The sequence below is a fragment of the Chelonia mydas genome, chromosome 24 (genome assembly GCF_015237465.2).
Source record: "Chelonia mydas isolate rCheMyd1 chromosome 24, rCheMyd1.pri.v2, whole genome shotgun sequence".
NCBI lineage: Eukaryota > Metazoa > Chordata > Testudines > Cheloniidae > Chelonia > Chelonia mydas.
The window spans coordinates 6,113,807-6,138,436 of record NC_051264.2 but is presented as its reverse complement, the minus strand read 5'-3'; the positions used below and the strand labels follow the sequence as shown (position 1 = coordinate 6,138,436).

Below are 24,630 nucleotides of genomic sequence, written 5' to 3'. Positions count from 1 at the left end.
TAGAGAACTGGACCTTTGTGTGGATGTTAGCTACCTGGATGATCTCTGTCCTCCCTCTACTTGCCCAAGCTAGGTTGCAATGCTGTGGACCTTTTCGAACCCAGGCTCTGGGGCAGACTTTTTAAAAACACCCTTCTCTTGTTCCACCTTTTCCCGGCTGGTCCCCGCTCTTCTCCTGGAAGGGCCACCTGCTTTGCTGCCATTCTGACATTGAAATCCATGGGGTTTCTGGGAGGTTGGGTAGGGGAGCCAGCGTAGGCTGACCTGTCTGCGCCTGGTGCATCGGGCAGCACAGCAGATGTATTTATTACCCGAGCATACTTGGTACCTTGAGCAGCAGTTAAAGGGTTAAAGAGATGGCCTACGGGTTCCTTCCTGCACCGAACACCTTCCACTGAGCAAGGCCTGCGAAAGACTCTGCTTGAGGCTCCGACCCTGAGCAGCCCATATAGTACCATGGGTTGTTCCCAGGAGAATTTCCGCCTGCACCCCTCCCACCCTCTGTGTAACCGATTCCCACCCAGGACATCCGGACATTGGCATGGCTTGGAGCTCATGGCAGGGAAGCTGAAATCAACAGATGGAGCAAATACCGGGCAGCCCAAGTCACAGCTAGGCGAGGTTAGGAGGGGAAAGAACTGCAACCCAGAGATGCAATGCAAGCTGTACCCTGCCCTCTATGTTGCTGGGGGTGAACTAAGACAGTCACATAAGAAATAGCTTAGGGGGAAAGAAGAAACTAAAAGTCTCACAAACAAGGAAGCTGAGAGATGTTTGTAGCTGAAGAGCCAATGAGGGGGCAGGTAGAGGGGAGGATACTCCAGGTAACAGGAAGTGCAGACAAGGGTCTTGCAGTGCTAGTCAGGTTGTTTGAAGGGACGGGGCAATGGGGACAGAGTTCTGTGAGTTGGTGCCACAGTGGGGCTCAGTTCTTGGTTCTGTCCCTGCCTCCCTCTGTCATATTTGACAAATCACTCTCCCCCACCCCTGTGCCTCGGTTTCCCCATCTGCAGAATGGAAATAACGATCCTTCAGCTGTCGTGTCAAGTTAGATTGTAAGCATTTCAGATCGAGGGGCTGTGTCTGCACAGCGCCTAGCACAATGGGGCCCTGATCCCCGCTGGGGCCTCTACATGCTACCGCAATGCAAATACCGATGCTAAGCACGGGGACTGCTGTAAAATGTCTGGGTATTCAGAAAGCTTGTGACACAGCCACACTTTGCGGATGCCACCCTCACTAGAGCTCGAGAAAAAGCCAGGAGTCAGGTCCAGGACCGCCTAGGAGTCAAAAGGCTTTTCCCTTCGTTTTCTAACAGCTGAGAATGCAAACTCCACTGGGATTCGGCACCCCAAGCTGTGTCCTTAGCTTCCTAGAGCCATCACCAGCAATAAAGGGTCTGCCACTGGATCTTAGTAGATGGGTGTGTTGGTGAGCAAGGGAGAATAGACTTAAGCTCGTTCTGCTAACAGTTGCACTGGCCCTGCAAGGCTAACGGGCTTGGGACAGCTGCCATTAGAAAAGGGATCAGAGCTGCTGAGCATGGAGCCAAAGTCATTTTTCTGAGCATTGCCCGGCTTGAAAAGAGAAAATGGGCCGCCACCACAGAGCTGCACTACTACAGAGTTTACGGTAAGCTAGTCTGTTCTGTATTATACTATTTAGATTCTCCAACCCTCGCCCAGCACCATATTTAAGCTGAGCCCCTTTTGGGTGAATTATGGTACTAAGTGATTTAACAGTGTAGCTCCTATTGGGAGGAATTAAAAGTGTGGGATCTCTTTCTCTCTTTTCACATGCTTTGCTTCCTCCTTGAAGTCCTGCCCTGCCAGCCTCAGGTATTTGGTTAGGTTTCAAATGAAAATGCATAGATTGGAATTTTGTGCCACAGTATAAATTGCTTTGCATTTAGCAGTCAAAAAGCAATTCTGCTCTGAATCAGCTTGAAAAGGTGATTAGAAGCTGGGATCCATCAGCAGTTTGGTGCATGATCTTTGCAAAGCCAGCCCCTTTGCACAAATGCAGCAGTTACCAATCTGTCTTGCTCTGTTCTATTGCTGTGACCTTAAATCTGTCTGCGCTCCAGCCATGCTGGGTTTAACATCAGAACTGTAAATTCATGCTGCCTGCAAGCGTGGGGCAGTATATGGGGTCTAATGGCTCGTTCCCTTGTGTTGCTGACCCCCAACCATTCGAAAGTCATGCATCAGGCCCTGAAAAATCATGTTCGTTTGTTTGGTTTTAAGTAAGAAACATGAAGGAAGTTTATTTGGTTTTGGAGCCTTTAGGCGATCACTTTTTCAACTTGCCTCTGCAACCACAAGGGCTAGAAAGGTAGCTTTCATTTAAAAAAAAAGAGAGATTCCCCCATAATGACTTGACTGCAGGAGCTGGGACTTTAAGCAAAACCTTACCCCACCGCGTATCCTGAGATTAAATCATGAAAGTTAGTAATGCTGTGTTCTAACAATTTTAAATGCTGCAAATATGGGAGATTTGGTGAGGGTTTTTTTGGGTGGTTGGTGTTTATAAAGAACCATCTTTCCTCAAATTGTTGGCTTGGCTCGAGTTACAACCCAGAGATCTCAACTGCGTAAGGTGCTTTTTTTGCCTCTCCTTCCTCTTTGGGCACTGGCCAAGACAGGAGACTGGAGCGGATGGGCTAATGATCTGAATCAGTGATGTGTTGCAGTGGACCCTGTCAAAGTCATGCAGCCTTGTTGTCGGGAGAACTGGGATGGTTTCCTTGCAATGGATGGAATTCGTCCCCTTTCTCTGTGCCTGAAATGACTCATCTGCAGATATTTCCAAGGAGCAAATCTCTGTGCCACTGGAAAGCACCATATTGTAGCAAACAGCAAGGTACCTAGTATCAGGGGGTAGCCGTGTTAGTCTGCAAGGTACCTAAGCACCTTTCGTGAAAGAAGATGACTTAGGTTCTACTAGGTCTTTTCACGCCCATTTCAAGTTACACATTTGGGACACAGCATTGCCCTACGAGACGGGCCTGATTCTCTGCTTGTGCTCTTGCAGGAGGCACTCTGTCTGCCTGGATGTAGAACTGGTACAAGGGGAGAAAACAAAGTTTTCTAGCAAAGTTCTGCCTATTTGGAGTTTGTGTTTGGCCAGCAGCATTGCCTCTCTTTGCTTATAAGTCTCTTTGATTAAATGGGGAAATCAATCACAGATTTTTCCCTCTTCTCTCCACAGCCCTGGGATGTGGTGTTTATCCCAGGCAAGCTAGCTATCTTAGGGTTTTGTATGGCTGCCTATCACCGGAGTGTCTGGCCACCTTCCATGTAAATAGATTGGCAGTAGCATATTCCCTTGTGGATGTAATGGAATCTCTAGCTCTTCTCCTTTAAGGGAAAATAATGGTGAGAAACCCTTATTAATGATACTGTAATGCCCACTAATCACCAGTCTTGTTTTGGTTTCTTAAGGGGCTAGCACAGGCATAGGCCATGTACAAAATGTCTAAAACCTACATACAAAACTTCACATGGATCAGCATCTGTAAAATTTCCCAGCCTACCCCAGATAAGGTCCATTCACCACTTATTTGTATTACTGTAGTCTCTAGAGGCCCCCAGTTGAGATCAGGGCCCCATCATGTGTGTGTAGCACCCAGCGTGCCAAAGGAGACAACCCCCTCTCAGAAGAACTTGCAGTCTAAATAGCTAAGACGGGCAAAGGGTGAGAAGGGGAACAGAAGGGAAGGGCCTTGTCCATTTTCACAGAGCAAGTCAATGGCAGAGTTTGGAGTAGACCCAAGTTCTACTTCGTTCTAGCTGAGAATTCCATCCACTAGATCCGTGGTTCTCAACCAGGGGTATGCGTACCTCAGGGGGCACACAGAGGTCTTCCAGGGAGTACGTCAACTCATCTAGATCTTTGCCTGGTTTTACAACAGGCTACATAAAAAGCGCTAGCGAAGTCGGTACAAACTAAAATTTCATACGACTTGTTTGTACTGCTCTCTATACTATACACTGAAATGTAAATACAATATTTATATTCCTATTCATTTATTTTATAATGATATGGTAAAAATGAGAAAGTCCGCAATTTTGCAGTACTAGCGTGCTGTGACGCTTGTGTATTTTTATGTCTGATTTTGTAAGCAAGTCATTTTTAAAGTGAGGTGGAACTTGGGGGTATGCAAGATAAATCAGACTCCTGGAAAGGCTGAGAGCCAATGCACTAGATAACACTGCCTCTAACTGGTGAGCGCTGGGCAGGACCTGGATTTTAAGGGAAATTCTGCTATTTGGAAATTTCTTCCATTCTGAAACAGTATGAAAACATTGTGTTGTTGTTGTTTTTAATTTCCTGCAAAAACAAAAATCTGAAAAAGTGTCATTTCAGGGTGATATAAATGTTCCGTTCTGATGTCGACCTTTTTTAAAAGTTATTCTTCACGTATATATGAAAACCCTAATTCATTCCATTCTGAAAGGGCAAATCAGAATGTTCCCTTCCGAAAAAGTCCAAGCAAGAAATTTTGAGATGATCAAAACACGTTGTTTCATTTCTTTATTTAGTCTAAATGGAATTTGGTTGAAGTCACATTTTTCTAAAGGTTTGATTTCTATGAAAACAACATTTTTGGGGTCAAAAAATGAAGGACAAATTTCCAGCCAGTTCTATCACTAGCCTCCAGCCTTACCTATCGTAAATAAGTGCCTTTCACCAGCCCACCCATATGCTGGTCAGTCCCTCCATATACATCCCTTGGGGTCTAGTAGACAGACCACTGGACTAGGATTCAGCAGCCCTGGGTTCTTTTCCACTTCCCTGCTGGGTGACCTTTTGCAAGTCACTTTGCCTACCTGTGCCTCAGTTTCCCCACCACTAAATGGGGCTAATGCTATTGACCCTTATTTGTAAAGAGCATCTATGGATGAAAAGTCATTTAGAAGAGCTATTATTATTAATTATTATTATACTATTACTGCATTGTGTTGCACTCCAAAGGCCAACAAATCAGAGCTCCGCTGGACCACGGTGGGGAGGCTGTGGAATCCCCCTTACTAGAGGTTTTTCAGAATCGGTTGGACTAACGCATGGATTACCTAGCTTCGCTTGGTCCTTCCTCTGTGCAGGGGACTGGACTTGACTTCTCGGCAGTCCTTCCAGCCCTACATTTCTGTGATCATATAAGTACAGCCCAGCTCTTGTCTCTCCCCAGTTGGGGGGAAGGGTGGGTGTGGCAGATTCATGGCATTGCCCAGGGTGGGAGGTAGGGGGGGGAAATGTCAAATTTTAACCCTTGCCACGAAACGTCCATGTGCTCATGCAGATATTTGCACACGTGGCCTGCTAGACTGTCTCACTAGCAAGCAGAGTGGTGAATCCCTGCAAGGCTTGGTAGCTCGCATGCCTCGCTAGCACGCTGCCTGGCTCCCATTGGGAGCTAGCAACTATGTCTGGGGCTCCTCTCTCCGCACCATGTGCTTGTTTTTCTTGGCTGGGTTGTAGTCGGTCTAAATTTAGTCCGATCTATTTCAACGCCTGTCCCCTGCTCTGTGTGTCTTGCAAACAGGAGGGGAGTTGCTGCGTGAAAGTGGCAACGAGGGCGGGTGGAGAGACATCAAGAATCCTGGGCCCGTGGTGCAGTCCATGGAAGCAGCATGGCCTCTTTCGCTGCCAGAGACGGTGTCTTCTCTTGAGCCTGTCCCCTGGAACGTACCCTCGGGGAAGCACGCGTCGGGGACTGGGAACGAGTGCTGCTGACCCAGGGCACTCTCCAGGTGGATGGCACAGGCCGCCTGGCTGGAATCTTCTTGCTGCTGCCTGGATTAAAGATTTGGCTGGTAAGAACACCGGGCTGGTCTTCGAAAAGCAGACTTGCATGGAGGGCCGCTCCGTGGCTGTTTTGCTATTAGCCCTCGCTAATTCAACCCTTGGTCCTGTGAGCTAGGTAAATATCATCGGGGGGGGAGGAGGGAAGGGCACAGAGGTCATGGGGTTTGCCCAAAGCAGTCTGGGTCGGAGCTGGAGCGTGGGGCAGCTGGTCCAGTGCATGTTTGGGTTTTCTCCAAAGGGAGGGAGAGAGGGAACAGCCATCAAGTCATCCTGATAGGAAATCTCCTCTCTCCTGTTGCTCTCACAGAGAACGTGCTCTGTCCATGCGTGGTGCTGGCACTCGCTGGGAGCAGGGTGCTTGGGGAGGAGAGGGGCGCTGTATTATACCCAGGTCTTCCTAGGATGAGCTGAGAGCTCAGATGGTCCTGGAGAGTTCGGCGCTGTTTCTTCCCCATCCATTCTCAAAGCAAGCCCGGGGGTATCAGCATGGCTGGTGGAGGCAGGGAAGGGGTCTGCTCTGTGGGGTGGGCAAGGCTCGCTGAGGGGAGGAAGGGTCTGTGTTAGGGTGGTAGAGGAAGGGGCATGTGTAGGGGAATGGTGATGGGGTGGGGTTAGGGAGCCTCTGTGATATGGCGGAAAAGGAAGGGGCAAGTGGTACGGAGATGCAGTGGATGTGGGTGGGGAGAGACAGGGCCTGCGCTAGGGACCGGGGACAAATGGGGGTGCAGTGGATTCATGGGGGAGGTCTGTGCTCAGGTGGGAGGGAACATGTCACGGTGGTGGGGCGCAAGGGGAAGCTTGGGTGCACACGGGCTGTGCGGGTGGTTAGAGTTCTGTGATTTTCTGGAAGAGGAAGCAGATTGGCATGTAGACCAGCAGAGCCTTTGGCCAGGGGCACTTTGTGCGGGGAAGGCAGCTGCAGGGCCAGCCTTCTTTGTGCGTCTGGTCCCCAGCCCCAGTGCTCTAAGCCAGAGCCCATGCACCAGCAAAGGCTGCCTGGCTTTAGCAAGGCGGGGACACAGGTGTGATGAGAAAGTGAAGCTGGTCTCTCCCGTGACTTATAAAGAAGAGTCAAGAGAATGAAATGTAGTGAAAGCTGCTGATCTCCTGGGGCCTTGGGTGAGCGTGTGGGGTGTGTATCAGAGCCCTGGAACTGGGGGAGTCTGGGGTAGACCTGGCCCAAATGGACAATCTAGGTACCAGTGACATCTTGAGGCACGGGGAAACTGGGCACATGCCCAGGGCCCCAGCAGGAATACATGTGAAAGTTTATCCGGTTTCACAGCGGAGCTACGAAAAGAGAAAACGCAGCTGAAGAAAGCAACGTTTTAAAATCAGCAGAATACGCGTAAAACTCTTTCTGTTACCGCCCTGTCGTGTTTTGCTTTGCAATAAAATGTTAAAGGAAAGAGTGACTCTTTATTACCTACTGCAATGGGGTGGAGGCGCCCCGTTTACACTGTGCACAGGATGGGAGTCTCTAAAGTCATTCAGACGGCCCTGTGTACGGCTTCATGGCAGCGGAATCTGAGCACCTGTTCACCTCGGATTCCTCACGTCACCTGTGAAGCCATGGAAACCTTCCATCCAATGGGCAGGTAGGTAAAGGTGGGTGAGATGTCCACAGGTGGGATGTGGATAGACCTGTGTAGCTAGCTGGCTGCCCCTCATCCCTAACACCAACTTGAACCTCCACCATGCTGGGTGGGGTGGGAGAGACAGATTTCAGCTCCCGCTCCCCATCTCCTCCTCCTCCTCCAGGCCTTCCAGTACTTTTACAGCTGGACCAGCCTGGAGCTCTCCAGCTACACATTAACCAGCTGTTTTCTCTGCAAATGTTGCAGTGGGGACAAGACGGCCACTGGCTTCTCTCTGATGGCTCACGCGCCGGGCAGCTTCGTGAGGCAAGTGCAGCGTGCAGGTGTTGCCTTGCTACAGCGATTCCGCGCTGGGCACCTTGGATGTTGCATATTATAGGAAGGTGGTGTGAACAACGGAGCTAGCAGCTTTGACGCTCCTGGAGAACTATTCAGAAAGAGATCTCAAAGCACCTTATAACACTGAATTAAGTTTCCCCATTCCCCCCCCGGAACTTGGATCCCCAGGTTACAGAAAGGGAAACTGAGGCCAAGGGGATTACTTGAAAGGCTGGCGATATGCAGAGGGTTTAATACTTGGGGGTCCTAGACAGAGAGGAGGCTGGACTTCACACCTGGATGAGGAGGCTTAAAAACCTCGGCGTGCTGGAGGACCATTCCTACTCATGGCTTAGGACTCTGTTCCCCTGAATATTAAGCCTTTAACTCACAGTTTGACCGTTGTGGCAGAGGAAGGAGTAGAAACCAGAGTCTTTGTTTTTTTCCCCCACCTGCCCATGCTCTAACTACTAGACCACACTCCCTCCAGGTCATCCCAAGTTTGAGCAGCCTCCTCCTCATGCACATGAACTGCCCTTGAGTTCTCACGTCCTTATAGATTCTGAGAATCTCACTGGAGACAGGGGGCGGATTCTGATCTCAGCGTAAATCCAGTGTCATGCCATGGAAGTCAATGGTGTTTTAGTGGTTTCAGTCAGATCAGAAATTGCTCTCAGCAGTTGAAAGTGAAATTCCAGTAATGCCTTGAGCAGACACACCAGGTGCATTCAGCAACGTTCTCTCTCACGTTCAGTTTATGGGAATTACACCTGGGAAGGTAACATACCACCCCAGAAAGTGCAGGTCTCGGTTATTAGTGGAACCGTTTACCCAGGAAACATGGAGGCCATGAAGAAGATCATGGTCAGCTCTTGATGGCAGGGCCTGGTTCTTACTGTGTGTTTGCACCACAAACAGCACAGCAGAGCCCCAGTCAGGGTTGGAGCGTCTCGGTGTTACCATAATACAAATCACTGGCGTTTTATTACCAGAGTCCTACTTGAGTTCCATTCTTCATGAGATCACAGGCCTCTGAGCCTGGCTACTTGATATGATGAGAAGAATGTTTGGAGGGGACAGATCTTTGCCCTTTCTCTAGCATTTTTCATGTGGGGATCTCAAAGCATTCTAGACACGCTAACCCTCACATGCCCTATGAGGTCTCTTATCCCCTTCTTATAGCTGGGGAAGTGGAGGTGATTAGCATGAAGCCACATAGCAAATTAGTAGCAGACATGGGAATAGAATCCAGCAGTCTGGACTCTCACTTGCTGTCCTCTAATCACTAGACCCAATTCCTTCCCAGATCTGAGAAGAGAACCCAAGAGTCCTGGCTCCTAGTCCCGCCTTGCTCTGACCACTAGACTCCACCCAAGCCACGTTCATTCTGTTGGATTCTCACGGGCCCCTGGTTCCTGCCAAGATGGTCTCACTTCACGTGTCTTGAGATCAGATCTCCATCTCTGGAAGTCTCCATGTCGAGACGCTTTAGCCGAACACAACCTGTTGGGCTTCACAGTGGGGTACCTGGGTGACGTGTGATACGCTGGATGTCCCACTAGCTGATCTTCCGACCTTCAGCTTCTATGAATCTTTTCTTACTGGGAGGTTCTTGGGGGAGGGGTGATGGCAAGAGCTGGGCCCCATCACGTGGGCTGATCATGTGGCTTGTTGGCTACTTTTTGGTGGGGAGCGCTGGGTTGATCATTAGCTCCTGCAGCGAACCCAGAGGGAGCTGGCAGATGCTCCTGGGTTGTTTATCGGCTTAGTCAAACACCCCAAAGTTCAAGCGCAGTTACAACAGGAAGAGCTGGAGAAAGCAAATGCAAGAGGCTGGACGCTGCTGGGGGAAGTTGAGCGAGGGAGGCAGAGGAGAAGGAACCATCTGCTTTGGACCCAGGCCTCGTCCTGAGTGACAGAGGTACAAGGGAGGCGACAGCGTTAGTGTCTCTAATGGGTCAGGGCAGGGGGATGTCTCACAGCCCAAGGAACTGGCCCTGCCAAGAGGACCACCGCATAAGAGCCCTCTGTCTGAGCCAAGCCATTACGAGTCTGGATGCTATACCAGTGCTGCTGGTCTAAGAGGGTCTGTCTGCTCTCGGGATATTGCTGCTCTGCCTGTCTTTCATCCTGGCAGGAAAGTATTTTTTGTGTGTGTGTGTGAGCGCCTAAAAGAGAAGTGTGCCTGCTTTTGTAGGAGCGACAGACGAGCCCCAGTTGGAAAACTGGGGAAGTGAAGCAGATCTTAACTCCTGGTAGCAGATCAACCCAGTGATCGCTCAGAGACCACCTGGTCAGGCATAGGGACCAGGGATCTTTTCCCTTCAGTTTTCACACCTGATCAGAGGCACGATCATTCCACCAGACTCTTCTAGCTGGCTTTCCTTAGAGCTGGGAAAGGTCCTGGCCGCCCTGTACTGTACTCCCTAAAGGCCGCCTCCCCTCTCACCCGCGGCCTTCCCGCTCAGGCCCATTGGCGGAGCGGCGTAGATAGATTCCACCACCTGGTGTCTGGGGAATATGTGCTGTGCTTGTATCTGCGTGTGGCCTGTGGCTCTCCATGAGCAGTGAAGGAGAGGGTGCAGCTCGCGTACCACGCCAGGACTCAGGAGAGCTGGGCTCTGTATTCCTGGCTCTGCAGTTGGCTTGATGCACCTCTCTCTGTGCCTGTGTTCCCTCCCCCAACCCCACCCCCATTTGTAAAATAGGGAAAATGATACCTGCCTCTACATAAAACGGTTGTGGGATTGATGGATGTAAGCCACTGTCTATTCTCGGAGTGATGAGGACTCCACAGGGAGGTGCATGCACCTCATAATGGCCAGAAATCGGCATTAGTATCAGTCCACGGGTGTCCAGGACTGGAGACAGAACTTTCTCCGGGGATGGTTGAAGATTGTGCTATGAATTCCCCCAGCAACCAAAGACTATCACAGACCTCACTCCTCTCCTGCTCCACATTCAAGGCACATTTCTTGGACCTGGCTGTCTCTAATCCAAACACATAGCGATGGGTATCTGCACACGCTTCTCCCTCTGTGGGGAGGGTGAGAGAACAAACCCCACGGGACTGACGTGCAGTCATGTTGCTTCCTCCTACTACTGGAAGGTGCATAGATACTACAGCGATGAGCATGGTATAAAAACCTATCGAGAATAGAATTTCAGAACCAGTATGCATAAGCCTATAGAAATCTAACCCTGGGTATACACATGCTCCAGGCCTGCAGCTCCCTTCTCCATTGCAATCGCGTCGGATACTCCTTGCTCTAGGACAGGTGGTGGCCAGAAAGACAGAGCGTATGTTGTTAAGGAATGCCAAGGAGTTGCTGTTTTATTTTTTCCTTGGGCCAGATTCAAACCAATCTCCCACCCCCCGGCCATTAATCAAACTTTATTTTTCCTGGCAGCAAATGCCTGGGACAGCCAGCTGGGAGTGGGAAACGTTCTAGCCAGGACTGTGATCCATCCAGCACAAATAATGCTTCATTTAGCAGTTGTGACCCTATTGTCTCCAAAATCCTCTTCCCCTCACAGAAACGTTTATTACATTTTCAGGAACTTGCAAATACTGCCAGCATGAGCTGCTCCCACAAGGGAGCGGAGATCAAACTCCCACAGGCAGCTGGGCCAGTCAAAATTAAATGTGTGAACCTCTCTTTTAAATAAAATAACCTTTATTTACACATGCAGTATCTGTGCTGGTCACTACCCCAGGTACACTTGCACATCCCAGTTCCTGATGGTCACATGGATATGATTACCAGTGGTCAGCACCCTGCAGTCTGTTCCTTAAATCTAGCAGCAGGGTGTAGAAATTGCTAGCTTTGAGTCTAGCTGTTAGCTAAAAGACCATGTGCATCCCCTCCACCCCCATGGAATTTAGAGTGTTCCTTATCCCAGGCCAATGCATGAGACACATGGTTAGACCATTAGCGGGGTGTTCATGGTGCGTTCCTCTACATCAGAGAGAGAGATCCCAGTGAAGTCAGACTCAAAGACCTAAATGCAGGACTATAAACAGGACCTGCTGTATCTAGATTTTTGAATTGGCAGCCAGCATAATCCATTTCAGGTTACTACCCTCAATAAATGCTAAAACTCAGCTTCTTTCCTAAATAAGACCAGTGCAAACCTGCAGTGCTTCCATTTGAATGGAAAATGAGAGGGGAAAAATCCCTTTGTTTCTAGAGAAATTCTCCCCTTAATTTTCCACGTGTGTGTGAGACAGAGATGCTGTGAATCTGGAAAGTCCCCCTGGTTCTGGATACTAACTCGTTTATTTTTGCATACATGGAGTCAATTTAGTGTAGAGGTGAACAGAGTGAAACTTATATAATAGATCCCTGCATGCAATTGAGCCATTGGAATAGTGGTACCCAGGGACGTGGTGGATACTTCATCGCTTGAGATCTTTAAATCACGACTGGATGCCTTTCTAAAAGATGCCTTATAGCTCAACCAAAAGCGATGGGCTTGATGCAGAAGTTACCAGGTGAGGTTCTCTGGCCTGGGTTATGCAGGAGTTCAGACTAGCTGATCAAAATGGTTTCTTCTAGCCTTAAAAAAATAAATAAATCGATCTACGATTCTGTGCCTCATTCCTTCTGTTTTCACAATGAGCTTTTCACCAGCTGGAGTCACAGCTGACGGCTCTTAGTAACGCATTCTTCTGTGCGCCAGCAAAAATGGCACAGGCTGTACCTAACCTCGTGCAGGGGATGGCTGCAAATAGCTGTTTGCAGATCCAGGTCCTCTGGATGCAAGAAAAAGATACAGCAAACAGTAGGGCTTAGCGGCTCATGGGGCTTGATAGTGGAGCAGGTACCCCTTCGACCGGAAGCCAAGGGATTAAGTCTAGCCCAAGTCACTAATAAGCCCGTATTGTCTGCTGTCTGGTTTGGTGGCCTACCCGCAAATGAATTGGGCGGATCTCAGTCCAATTTCCAGCAGCCCACAAAAGTCAACACCCCAGGTCTGGTGCCTGTTGCAGTTAATCTAGGCATAGAGGCCAAGGGCCGAGTGGACTATGGAGAATGAATTCCCCTCTCAGCCCCAGTCCCATCAGATTAACATCAATGCTGCCTAGCCAATGCATGCTAGGTAGTAGCCAGCCCATTTCTGCCCTCTCTTGCCACACATGCCATATCTGTGATTCTCTTTGATACCATATTTCTGTTTGAAAACATCTGAATTTCAATACAACTTGACAACTGTATCACGCACTTTGATAGTGGCAATTTTCTGCTGACGGATCCCAATGCACTTCAAACTATATAAATGCAGCCACTTCTGGGGTGGGGCATCAGAGAGCATTAGCGCATAGAACACTAGGATGGGGAGGAGAAGGCAGTTGGGACCAAGGATAATCTCATATCACATGCCATAGGGTCGCTAATGTTCACACACAGCGGACAGGACCTTGTTATTAAGCTCTCTTCTAAAAGAGCTGCAAAAAAGTAACTTGTAGGTGTGTCTCTCTCCATGGGAAAGACAAAGAGGGTAGCTGAGCCTGCTGGATTTTGAACCTGCAGCTCTAGGGATTCTGGCTATTTCAAATGTGAAGCTAAGGGCACCAAGCCATCCCGTCCAACAACTCATGTTAGTTCATTTAGTCCAGATCCCTGTCTCTGCTTTGCTTCCAGGGGAGCTGGTGAAAGAAAAGAAGAAACGGGGGGTGCCTAATCCCCATAGGCTCTGGATGGATTGGAATGGGGAAGTCAGCCTGCAGTACGAGCCCACAGCAACTGGAAAGCACCTGCTTCATCCTCAGAGCACTCTTTCTCCTCCTCTGCTGCAAGCATGGTAAGGAGCTGAACATGCAGAGATGCCAGGGGTCAGCTGCATGCCAGCAGCAGGGATTCCAGTGGGTATCTGAGCAGCATGCACCTCCCAAAGGCAGGGGATTGCTGAAATAGAGGGGTGGGCATCTGCTAGCGTGGTGGCAGTTCCCATAGTGAATAAGAAGTGGAGGCAAGAGCGTGATGGGTCCTTGCATCATTAAACACAGCAATGGCCTGGCAGCATTTCCCTTGTGCACAGGTTATCAGCGATGACAAGGTTCTACCGGGTCACCTTGGGAGCTTTGCCCCCAAATTCAGTAGGACCAGGGTTTTGCACTTAGTCTTTCTCCTTCCCCTCACTAGTGTGGGATTCCTCCCAACCCCTCTGGGAATCTTCCCCCCTCCTGCAGTCCCTTGCCCAGTGGCTCCCTCCCTGCTTTCAGGACACGCTTGAGATCCAGCTGATTTTGCAATGCCCAGTGCACCTCTGCCCCCGATTTTCCATTCCCCAAAGGCTAAAGCTCGCACAAGTGAAGCTCCAGATCCAAGAGGATACCATATTGCGGGTGGCCAGCCAAAGAATACGGTACCCTCTCTTGCACTGTGCTAAGGTAGTGCTGACCCAGGGGAGAGTGGCCCTACTGAATTACCAACACCATGGCCTGCAGCACCCCAGTGGTTATTTAGGTGGTCTCCCACCCCAACCAGGCCCAGCCCAGCGTATCTTGGGAGATCTTGCATACGCACTGCTCTCTAAGGCAGTGTAGTAATATGGACTAGGAGGACAGAATGTTATAACACTCTGTTGCCCCCTTTAGCCCAAGCAGTTAGCCAAGATTTGGGCCCTTTTAGGGTTGTTTCCATTAGGACGAGAAATCTGTGATAGGGAGTGGAGAGATTCTTGGTGTGATCTTGTTTATTTACAAAAAAATAAAAAAATGGCGAGAGAGAGAGAGAGTCCTCATTCCTTGAGCACAGGAGAAAGCAGCAGCAGGCAGCTTCCTTGCTCAGAAATCCCTGCGTCTGCCCCTCCAGCAAGCCCTGTGCCCAAGAAGCTCAGAAGAAATTCTTCCATTGAGCTAGCTAACACCTCTTGGAGAGGTGGATTTACTGTGGTTGCTGTGGCGTTTCTAGTGTAGACATAGCCTCAGGGTCACTCCACAACTGCTCCTCCTGGCTTGCAGCAGCTAAAGTACACAGCTGGCCACCTACCATCCTAACTACTGTACTGCGTTTGCAGTCAGGAAAATCCCTCGACCCACAGGGCTCAGGCTTGGTCTACACTACAAACTTACGTCTGTGTAACTGTGTCACCCTAAGGGCTGTTGTTATAACGACCTAACCCCTGGTGCGGACAGCACTACGTCTCCGGGAGGACTTCTCCCATTGACATAGTTACCACCTCTTGGGGAGGGGAAGTGCCTACGCCGAGGTGTAGGTAGCGTCTTCACTAAGTGCTACAATGATGCTGTAAGTGGAGACAAGCCCTTAGCTCTGACCTGCCATGTGCCTTGGGTGGGGGTGTCCCTCCACTGTTTGTCACGGTCATTACAAACAGGCTTAATTGCTCCTTCCAATGAAGCACAAAGAGAGTGTGCTTGGCACAGCCATTGACTTTAACGAGGTCTGCGGCTGTCCTGGCCTCCAAAGCCTGCTAGATGGTAGCCATTAGCACCTTTCAGCAGAATGGGTGGAGTGGTGTAACACTGACAGCAGACGTGATGCCATACGCTCTGTCTCGCCACCCAGCTTGCTGCCAGTGCAAGATCCTGCGCTGCAACGCTGACTACGTGGCCGCCACCCTCAACCTGCGCGGCTCCAACAAGGACACGGCTTACTGCAACGCCCTGCGCTCCTACTCCCACTGCACCCGCAAGACGGCCCGGACCTGCCGGGGCGACCTGGTCTACCACTCTGCCGTCCACGGCATCGAGGACCTCATGATCCAGCACAACTGCTCCAAAGAAGGCCCCACGTCGCCGCCGCGGCCCCGCCCACCGGCGCCCAACCACCAGGGCTTTGAGTCCCTGGATATCTGCAACTATGAGAAGAACTTCCTCTACAAGCATGGCCAGCCCCCCACCTACCAGCACTGTGCAGCCTTTGGGGACCCCCACGTCCGCACCTTCCATGATGAGTTCCACACCTGCCGAGTGGAGGGCTCCTGGCCTCTCCTGGACAATAACTACTTGTTTGTGCAGGCAACTAGCTACCCGGTGGCAAAGAGTTCCAACGCGACTGCCACCGGCAAGGTAACGTCCCAGCCTGTGATGGGCTGGTGGGGGTTCCCCAGGCTTTGGGCGGCTGCCGTTGCATTCACGGTGCGAGAGGGATGGAGGCTCAGAATCAAATGTAAGAACCATTTATGCAGTGACAGAAATGCTCTCCAGGTGCTGCTGGGCTAGGGCAGGGGGCGGGATAGATGCGGTCCATGGACCACTTGCTGGTTGTCCAGCTACACCTGGCTGCTCACATGGTGCTGGCCCCTGCTCCTTAATGCCCAGCTGCTTAAATTGCATTCAGAGAAGTTAAGAAAAATACATTAAGTACTTTCCTAATGGGACTTTTTACTTGCCACATAGGGCATAGTAGGCAGCTCTAAAGGTGGAGTGGGGGGGTTCGTGCAATTAAGAACGGGAATGATGCTTGGGTTCAAGAGACCATCCTTCCAGTGGTGGCCAGGTGAACAGTGGGAGGGGCTCCAGACTCTGCTCTAGGAGGTGCTCCAGGTCTGGGTCCAGCCTGGTATAGCGGAAACCCTGTCTTTGGAGGTACAGTGACCTGCTGCTATGAGTCCTGAGAAAGATGATGGGCCATATGGTAACTTCCTGATCTCTTATTACAACGTCAGCCAAGGGCAGGGCCCTACTGCGCTGGGTGCTGCACAAACAGAGAGTTTCCCAGTCCCCCAAAGAGCTCACAATCTCAACAGCCAAGACAGACGGCCACTGGGTGGAAGGGAAGCAGTTTGCCCAAGGTCCGGCAGCAGGTGAGTGGCAGAACTAGGAACAGAACCCAGGAGTCCTGAGTCTCAGTCCAGTGCTCTGGATGTTGGACCAGTAGTTCTGTACCTTGACCTGCCTCCCATCTATCAATATGGGAAGGGCAGGGTGGTTGTGTGATCTCCTGACAGATATCCAGGAGGGTCACAATCCCTTCCTCTTTCCCCTCTCCCCACCAGGGTTAACCGGAACTAGACTGTAAGGCCTCTGATCCAGCCTTCTGGCTTTCTTTTTTGCCCTGCAGCTCACAATCATATTTAAGAACATGAAGGAATGCATCGACCAGAAGGTCTACCAGGCCGAAATAGACAACCTGCCGGCTGCCTTTGAGGATGGGTCGGTGAACGGTGGCGAGAGGCCGGGGGGGAGCAGCCTGACCATCCAGGAACGCACGCCCGGGCAGCACGTGGAGATCCGGGCTGCCTACATTGGCACCACCATCGCTGTGCGTCAGGCGGGCCGGCAGCTATCCTTCTCCATCCGGGCAGCCGAGGAGGTGGCGCGGGCCTTCACCGAAGAGCAGGATCTGCAACTCTGCGTTGGCGGCTGCCCGCCCAGCCAACGCATCTCCCGCAGCGAGTGTCGCCACAGTGGGATTGCCGCTGAGACGGCGCGACTGCTGTGCAAGGAGAAGCTGCCGGTGGAGGACGTCTACTTCCAGTCATGCGTCTTTGACGTGGTAACCTCGGGCGATGCCAATTTCACTCTGGCCGCACATGGTGCTCTGGAGGATGCAAAGATGTTCCACCCAGATGCTGAGAAACTGCACATCTTCCAGACTGGGGTGGGCTGTCGTCTAATCTCTTTACCCTTCCTCCTTGTCATAGTCATCTCTAACCTCCTGGCTATTCAGTTGTGCTTTTAACACTCCTTGTCCATCAGGTACCAGGGCTACAAGAGGAGTGTCAGTGAGCCAAGAACCTGTAGCTGCACTGTGACATACAGCCTAGAGTGAGGTGGACATCAGCTGAAAGGAAACAGTGCTCTATCCAGAATCCGCTATCATGGGGGTGGATCCAAACCGGCGAAAGGCCCCGGTCGTAGAGAAAAGGCCTGGAAATAGCAGCTCATGCTTCCTATTCTCAAACATGCTGAGGACCGGATTAGTTGAGTTTTGTTCTGCTCCTGAATCATAGTGGAATTTTCCCATCGTGGGTTCTGATTTATTTTTATTTGTTAATAAAAGTGGGGAAACTGCTGCCACATGGGGAAAAAAACCATACAGGGACTTATCTTCTATTTTCTCTCTTTTTTTCTGATCATGTGTCTGAAACCCAGGGTGTGGCTCCTCTGAGCTTCTGCCAAGCTAGTTGTAGCACAAAGATAGGGGTCCTGCAAATTACCTTCTTGCTTTTTCTCTACCCTACATGCACTTCAGTTCCAACATAGCTGTAGCAGCCTCTTGCTCAGGAACCTGCTAGAGTTAGAAATGATTGACCCCAGCCTGGATTCCAAGCTTTTGGGGGGCAAAAGTTGTTGGTTTCTAGCTTCAGACATTCTTGTGAGAGCCCCTGCAGAAATCACATGGAATGAAGTAGAAAACTGCAAGAGTGTAACCAGAATGTCTTGCTCAAGGTTTGAGATTCCTTGAATCACTTGGGCTAGGAACAAATATTTTCTGCTGTGTTCCCATTGTTTAGACTCTTGGTATAATGCTAACTTGTAGCCATCTGTCTGCAAAATGTCAAATCTCTGAAGTTTCACTTTAAAATTGTCCTCTAAGCATTGCCATTTCTCTCTTTTGGGCACTAATCTAGGACTGACTATAGCAAATCCCAGACTTTGGACCACTGCTGAGTTTCCACAATACAGTGTCGAGAAAAATCCATCTAATGTTCCCCTTTTTTAGCCCAAGCATTATCCGTTATTCTGTCTCCCATAGTCCCACAAAAACCCAACCAAGAACACTGGCTTGACTTCAAGAGTAAGGTTAGTAATGTGGTAAACCCCAGAAGTAGCAAAGGCCAAAGCTAGCAGATTGCATCAGTGACTGGGTAAAATATTAAGGAATGTACATAAATATTGCTGTGAGGCTGAAGTTAAATGTTTAATATATTTGAGGTTTTAAGAGAAGTGAAGTTCGATTTGTTAACAAATATTTTCCAAATACGAAGACTTGTTTTTAAAAAAAACAGGATTCATCCGCTAAACAACTTTGCAATTCTTGTCCTGCTGAACTGTGAGAGGAATCACGGAGCTTTGATTCTACAAACATGGCATTTGCAGAAGAGAACAGTCATTGGGGGAGTCTTGTAGGATTTGCAAACATTGTTGCATGAAAGAATTTTTAAAAAAGTGTGTGGGAAGGCTTATCAAACCGTAAAACGAGGTTCATTTTTAGGGCTCATGTTTCAAGCCATATTTGGTTTATTTGTCTAGTCCTGCTTTTTCCTGGCTCCTCTGATCAAAGTCACAGTAAAAGGTATAGTATAGGGAGCCTCTGAAGTACTTCTCCCTCACACACCGTCCCCCATGGGGTGTCTTCTGTAAGAGTTTCTCTGTTTCTTGTACATTGGCATCGTTGAGCCATGAACGTTTGACATTAAAGGTGTCTATTTTTGAAGTCCTCGTTTCCTGTCATCTGTCTCTTATTTCCCTGGTTGGCGTGCAACAGGTGAAGATAATTATATCTTGTATTCCACCCCTTTCGCTCCTTTCATTCCAAAGCACTTCATGATCTAAATATATACACACACTGCATTGGGGGTAGGAGGGAATAGCAGTGGATACTCTCACACTCCACCTACAATCAAGCTCCACCCACTTGTGATACCAAAATGGGGACAACACTTGGCAATAGATTGTGTGGATCTTCATAATGTGATCATTGTTCTTCTTCTTCCTTGCTCTCAGTAAAACACTCACCATCAGAATGAGGCGCCAGTGTTAACAGGCCTCAGAAATGAATGAGGGCAATTCGCACCTCTGAGCTGTTGTTTCAGGCTCTCTGCAGATGCAGGCAGGCACTCCTGCATTGGTTGACATTCGGTTTGCATTTTCAAGGTTCTCTCTGCAAATATAAGGGCCAGAAACTTATTTTATTTATTTAAAATGAAAATTTAGATTCTGGAACACTTTTCATCATGGCTCCTATTTTGTATCAGCTCACTGGGCTACTGTGACCCAGCCCAGTTAGGTCCCTAGTGATACGGAATTTACTTCACCCATTATTAAAATGCATCCACCTCTGGAATGGAACGCAGCAGCTGTTTAACAGCACACAGCAATGCTGCCAAACTGCCAAGAAACAAAGAACACCATAATATCTGAGTGAAGTGCCAGAGGCAGTTTTAGGGATGCAGAATATAATTACCCAGTAGAATTTGAGCTAGGAAACAGCAGCTAATGAACCTATTACTGGGAAAAATGACAATGGCTCTTTTAATGACCCCAGGTGATCAGGTCCTCAGTTTAACATCTTGGCTCATCCAGACCTACTGGAATCTGGTCCCAGCTCTGGCCTCTTTGCACCTCTCCAGTGGCATAATGGGGTACAATGCCCCCCTGGGAACGGCGACCAATGCAGAAGCATCAGAGGCAACCCTGTGCTGCCCTTGGCATATGGGCATGGCAAGGGAGTAGTGCCATAGACTCTGGCCCACTCTGTGTCCCTTAGCACTGCGCTGAGGCATTCGCTCTGTACCATGCACCAGCTACTGAACCGCTACTGCTGTCTGCAGCCCCCTGGCTTCTCCTCAGTGAACTCTCATCCAAGCACTATCCAGCGCCAATGCTGCGTAGCTAAACCTTTCCCTCCCTGCCTGAGAGATACAAACTACAGAACAATCAAACTTCCAGATGGCACAAAGTACTTGCCCACCAGCGCCCAGTGCCTTGATCTGGTTTAGTTTATGTCTGCTGTACTGAACCATTTTGATACACTCAAATACAGCCCTGCCTGTGGCCAATTCTCACCCAGCTGAGACCTGATTTTTGGCCTGTTACTTTACCAGCAGAGGTCACTCTTTGATAAGAAATAGCACTCATTCAGAGGCTCCTGCAGTTGATTGGGGGAAGGGGTGGGGGAAGAGCGTTTCCTTTGATTTCAATGAGCTTTCCATCACAGTACTAAAAGACACTCTGAAATATTGTATGGCTGCCAGTTATCACCCAGCTTAGAGCTGATCTTCAGCGGGGAGGGGCAGAGGGGTTGTCTTAGGGGTCATCCTCTCGCCCTGTCACATCTTAATTGTGCACTTTACATGGCATCATTTATCCAAAGCAGGTATTTAAACCTTTCACCCCACATCTCTTAGAGGTGAGCAAATTTCACCACCATTCTACAGAGAGGTAAAAATCAAGGTGAAGTGACCTGCCTAAAGCGAGCCAGGGAGTTAGTGGTATTGTTGAGAATTGAAGCCAGGAGTCCTGACCCCTCAGTCACAATCTGCCTCTCGCAGCAGGTAATAGAACCCAGGAGTCCTGGTCCACTAATCTACCCACTAGACCACAATCTCTCCTAGCATACAAGACAGAACTCTGGGAGTCCTGACCCTCATTCACCTGCTCTATTAGAAATTCTCTCTCTCAAATGCAGCATAAGATTGGGAAGTTATCATTTGCATATCACCAAAATACGGTATGCAGTTGAACAACAAACTAAAAACCCCACGTGTTTTCCATATGCCAAAGACATCTAAACAGGCAAACAAAAGGGGTAGGGATGCCACAGGAGCAAGTGACTGAGTGGTGATGAAGGACACGCATCTTGTTAGTTATTAGTATTCATCTGTATTACAGTAGCACCCAGAGGTCCAGGTCAGGCAGCAGGGCCCTGAGGTCCTAGGCTCAGTATAGCCACAGTGAAGACCACCTTACATTCATTATTGTGTTTGTTTTTGTCGTCCCCTTTTAACATTCCATCAGGGGAACAGCTGTGGTTGATAGGCCCCACAGGACAAGTGGGAGCTTTCGGGAGACAGTTCAAGGGGGGGAAGGAACGGACCGGGTCAAGGAGCTAATTCCAGCAGCAGGATTTTACACAGAAGAAGGAGGAGAGGAACAGGGTGATGGGAGGATACTGCAGGAACATAGCAAAGTACAATCCTACGAAGAGAGAGGGAAGCAATGGACTGGACTCTTCAGGCCTGCTCGTATATCAGTGCTCCCACCGATTTCAAGGGAAGCAACACCAGGCTCCTGCAGTGAAGTGTTGGAGTCAGTAACCAGAGTAGAAGAGACCTGTCCACTGCCAGAAGATTTCACTCCGCAGTCAGAAGCTGCACCGAGGCCTTGATCCAAAACCCACTGAAGTCAATGAGAGCCCTTCCATCGATGTCAATGAGCTTTGGATCAAGCTCTTGGTTTCCTAGCTTATGTTGCATGAAAGGACATCAGGAGCATGGGCCAATGTTTTCTAAAGTGGCCACAAACTCTGGGCAGCCTCTGTTTTGGGAGGCCCGACTTGAGACATAGGAATTGGCAGACATGATCGGACCCAAGATCCATCTAGTCCAATTTCCTAACTCCAACCATGGTCAACAACAGATGCTTCAGAGAACCCCACAGTTGGATAATCTGTCCTCCTACATCAATTCTCCTCCTGATCCCTAAAAATTAGAGATTGTCTTAAATCCTGTATCATGGAGTTTAACATCCTGGAATTTCCATTAGCATTCGCAATTATACAACTTCAAAGAGGCTGATTTTCAGAGGTATTCACTATCCCCAGTTCCTAGTGACTTCACATGCAATGTACTTGGCCATGAAAGTTGGGGCCAAGGTGTCTCCAACTAGATGCCCCAAAATAGAGCCCTCCAACTCAGAAGTCGATCTTGAAAAGCTTGGCACTGGTGCTAAAGGCGCACCGAACCTACCTATAACACACAGGCTTGCCTGACTTCATATGTTCTGCAACCAATGCTGCAGCATATGCTATTTACTAGAGACAGGCCCCAAGATACAGAATTCAGATCCAGAGTTCAGAGGGGTGCATCCAGCATTAAGTGTGTCCTATAAATATATGGGAAACCAATAACCATGTGACATTAGCTAAACAGAATCTATGCAGGGTAAAACTGAATGCTGAGGTATTTTGCTGTCGTCTATTGAAAAATTAAATACCTGGCTCTTATCTGAGCGTTTTTCATAGGAAGAGCTCTCAGTTTTTCAGCAAGGACCTAAATGTCATTCTAAAAGGGTGGACTCACCACTGGCACGCCCCTCTCCCAGCTGGGGTTGGTTTAGATGGCTCTCTTCCAGCACCTCCTGCTGGCAGTCGCTTCACTCCAGTGGCCATCTGCCACTTCTCTTGACTCAGCCTTCCTGCCAGGTTGTGATTTAGTCCCACCCCTTCCAGGGTAACACAAGGGGCAACAAACCAAAGTCCAAATAATAATTCCAAGACCTTGACAGGTCTTCAGGCCCTGATCCTGGGCCCAGGAGTCCTTACACCCTTCTCCGCAGGCTCAGAATTGTCCTCATCCCTTTCCCTCAGGGAGGCTTTGCACCACCTTCTGCCATGGCTGGTAAGGGGACCTGGGCTGCACCACCACACTGGGTCAAGCCCACAGAGTCTTTAACCAACAGCCAAGGTCTGCTCCATCCAATTTCTTGCTGCTGCCTCCCCAGGACTCCTTCCTACAGTAGCATTTCTCCCCAGTCCCTTTCCAGGCTCTTGTACTGAGCAAAGTCACCCAGAGCTTCTACCTAGACAGCCAGGTCCTGCCCTTGGCTGTGTCCCCAGTGACCCTCACATCAGGGCTTCAGTGAGCCGGCCCCCTGCAGCATTCCATATGCCAGGCCCCTCTGCCTTTGAGTCCTCCCCCTGCTGAGCACGTCCAGGCATAGGTGCTGGAACGAGGGGTGTTGCAGCACCCCCTGGATTGAAGTGGTTTCCGTTATATACAGGGATAACAGTTTAGTTCAATAGCTCTCAGCACCCCTATTATACAAATTGTTTCAGGACCCCTGCTCTTGGATTCAGCTTCTTCCCCTCTATCTTGGGGCCCCACCTGAGCCTTCTACCCAGTAGGATTCCCCAGCTTTAGCCAGTTCTATCAAACTTCTCCAGCAGGTCATGCCTGTCTCGCTGCCATATCTGCTAGAAAATGGCTGCTGAGTTCTTCCCACTCTCTTCTGCTCCAGACTTCTTCTCTTCAAACTAACTACTCAGCTCTTCTCCCAGCTGGGACTCATCTTTAATCAGGCCTAGCCCAGGCTCCAAGTGCTTTAATTAAGCTCTCATTAATCCCTTTTGTGCCAGTGTGAAGCAGATACCTCATCACAGTCATAATTTCCATTTTACAGAGCGGGGAGTCAAGGCAGAGACTGGTGAAGTGACATGGCCAAGGTCACGCCAGCAGGCTAAGTAGCGGAACTGGAGATGGAATCCAGATTTCTTGCGTTCCCAGTCCTCTAGGCCACACTGCATCTAAAAATAGCACCGTCTTCTGGAACCTGGTTTGCACAATTTCTTAAAGCCATTCCCTTCTCCTTCTTAGAACCCCATAATACTCAAGACAGAGTTTGAGAGCCTAGCACACCTTAAAAAATAAATCTTATCAACAGGGCTCAGCGTGCTAGAAACTTGCTCATGCCAACTCTGTTTAAACGTGCTGTAGGTAGCATGGTCTTGAACCCTTTGTGTATGGGTCCAAAATCACTTCTGAGACACCAGTCAAGACAGGCAAAGGAGTGGAGAATCATTTCCGTGGCCCAGCGCTGTCATGCTGTTCCTGGAGAGGCCGCTAGATGTCCGTGCACACTCAGAAATAAGTGCTAGCTGTCAACAGCACAAAAGGAATTTGGGCTGATAGCTAGTCTTTCTCCTTGCTCCTAAGACTACCGTACCCTTTTCGGGAGTCTGATTTGTCTTGCGTACCCCAAGTTTCACCTCACTTAAAAACCACTTGTTTACAAAAATCAGGCATAAAAATACAAAAGTGTCCCAAGCACACTATTACTGACAAATTGCGGACCTTCTCATTTTCACCATATACTTATAAAATAAATCGATTGGAATATAAATCTTTTTCTTATATGTCAGTGTATAGTATAGAGAGCAGTATAAACAAGTCGCTGTCTGTATGAAATTTTAGTTTGTACCGAGTTTGCTAGTGCTTTTTATGTAGCCTGTTGTAAAACTAGGCAAATACCTAGATGAGTTGATGTACCCCCCCC

At 49.3% G+C, this 24,630-nt stretch overlaps 1 protein-coding gene across 2 annotated transcripts; it reads left to right on the top strand.

The window, feature by feature from the left end:
* The first annotated feature begins 1,747 nt into the window (after nucleotides 1–1,747).
* HJV (hemojuvelin BMP co-receptor) lies at nucleotides 1,748–19,072 on the top strand. Of its 2 annotated transcripts, XM_043535532.1 has the most exons (5): nucleotides 1,748–1,838; nucleotides 13,370–13,529; nucleotides 15,257–15,759; nucleotides 16,359–16,496; nucleotides 16,754–19,072. In XM_043535532.1, the coding sequence occupies exons 2-5, from the start codon at nucleotides 13,436–13,438 to the stop codon at nucleotides 17,372–17,374; spliced, it is 1,356 nt and encodes a 451-aa protein (XP_043391467.1). In that variant the 5' UTR covers nucleotides 1,748–1,838; nucleotides 13,370–13,435; the 3' UTR covers nucleotides 17,375–19,072. The 2 variants fall into 2 exon arrangements, with proteins under 2 accessions (XP_043391467.1, XP_007064666.3); XM_007064604.3 differs by lacking the exon at nucleotides 16,359–16,496.
* The last annotated feature ends 5,558 nt before the right edge of the window (nucleotides 19,073–24,630 follow it).

Excerpts from the sequence above, each read along its gene's own strand:
- HJV (XM_043535532.1), top strand. The coding sequence starts at position 13,436 with ATGGGGAAGTCAGCCTGCAGTACGAGCCCACAGCAACTGGAAAGCACC. Across the intron at positions 15,760-16,358 it reads ACGCGACTGCCACCGGCAAG|CCAAGGGCAGGGCCCTACTG; the intron begins GTAACGTCCCAG and ends TTACAACGTCAG. Across the intron at positions 16,497-16,753 it reads TGCCCAAGGTCCGGCAGCAG|CTCACAATCATATTTAAGAA; the intron begins GTGAGTGGCAGA and ends TTTGCCCTGCAG.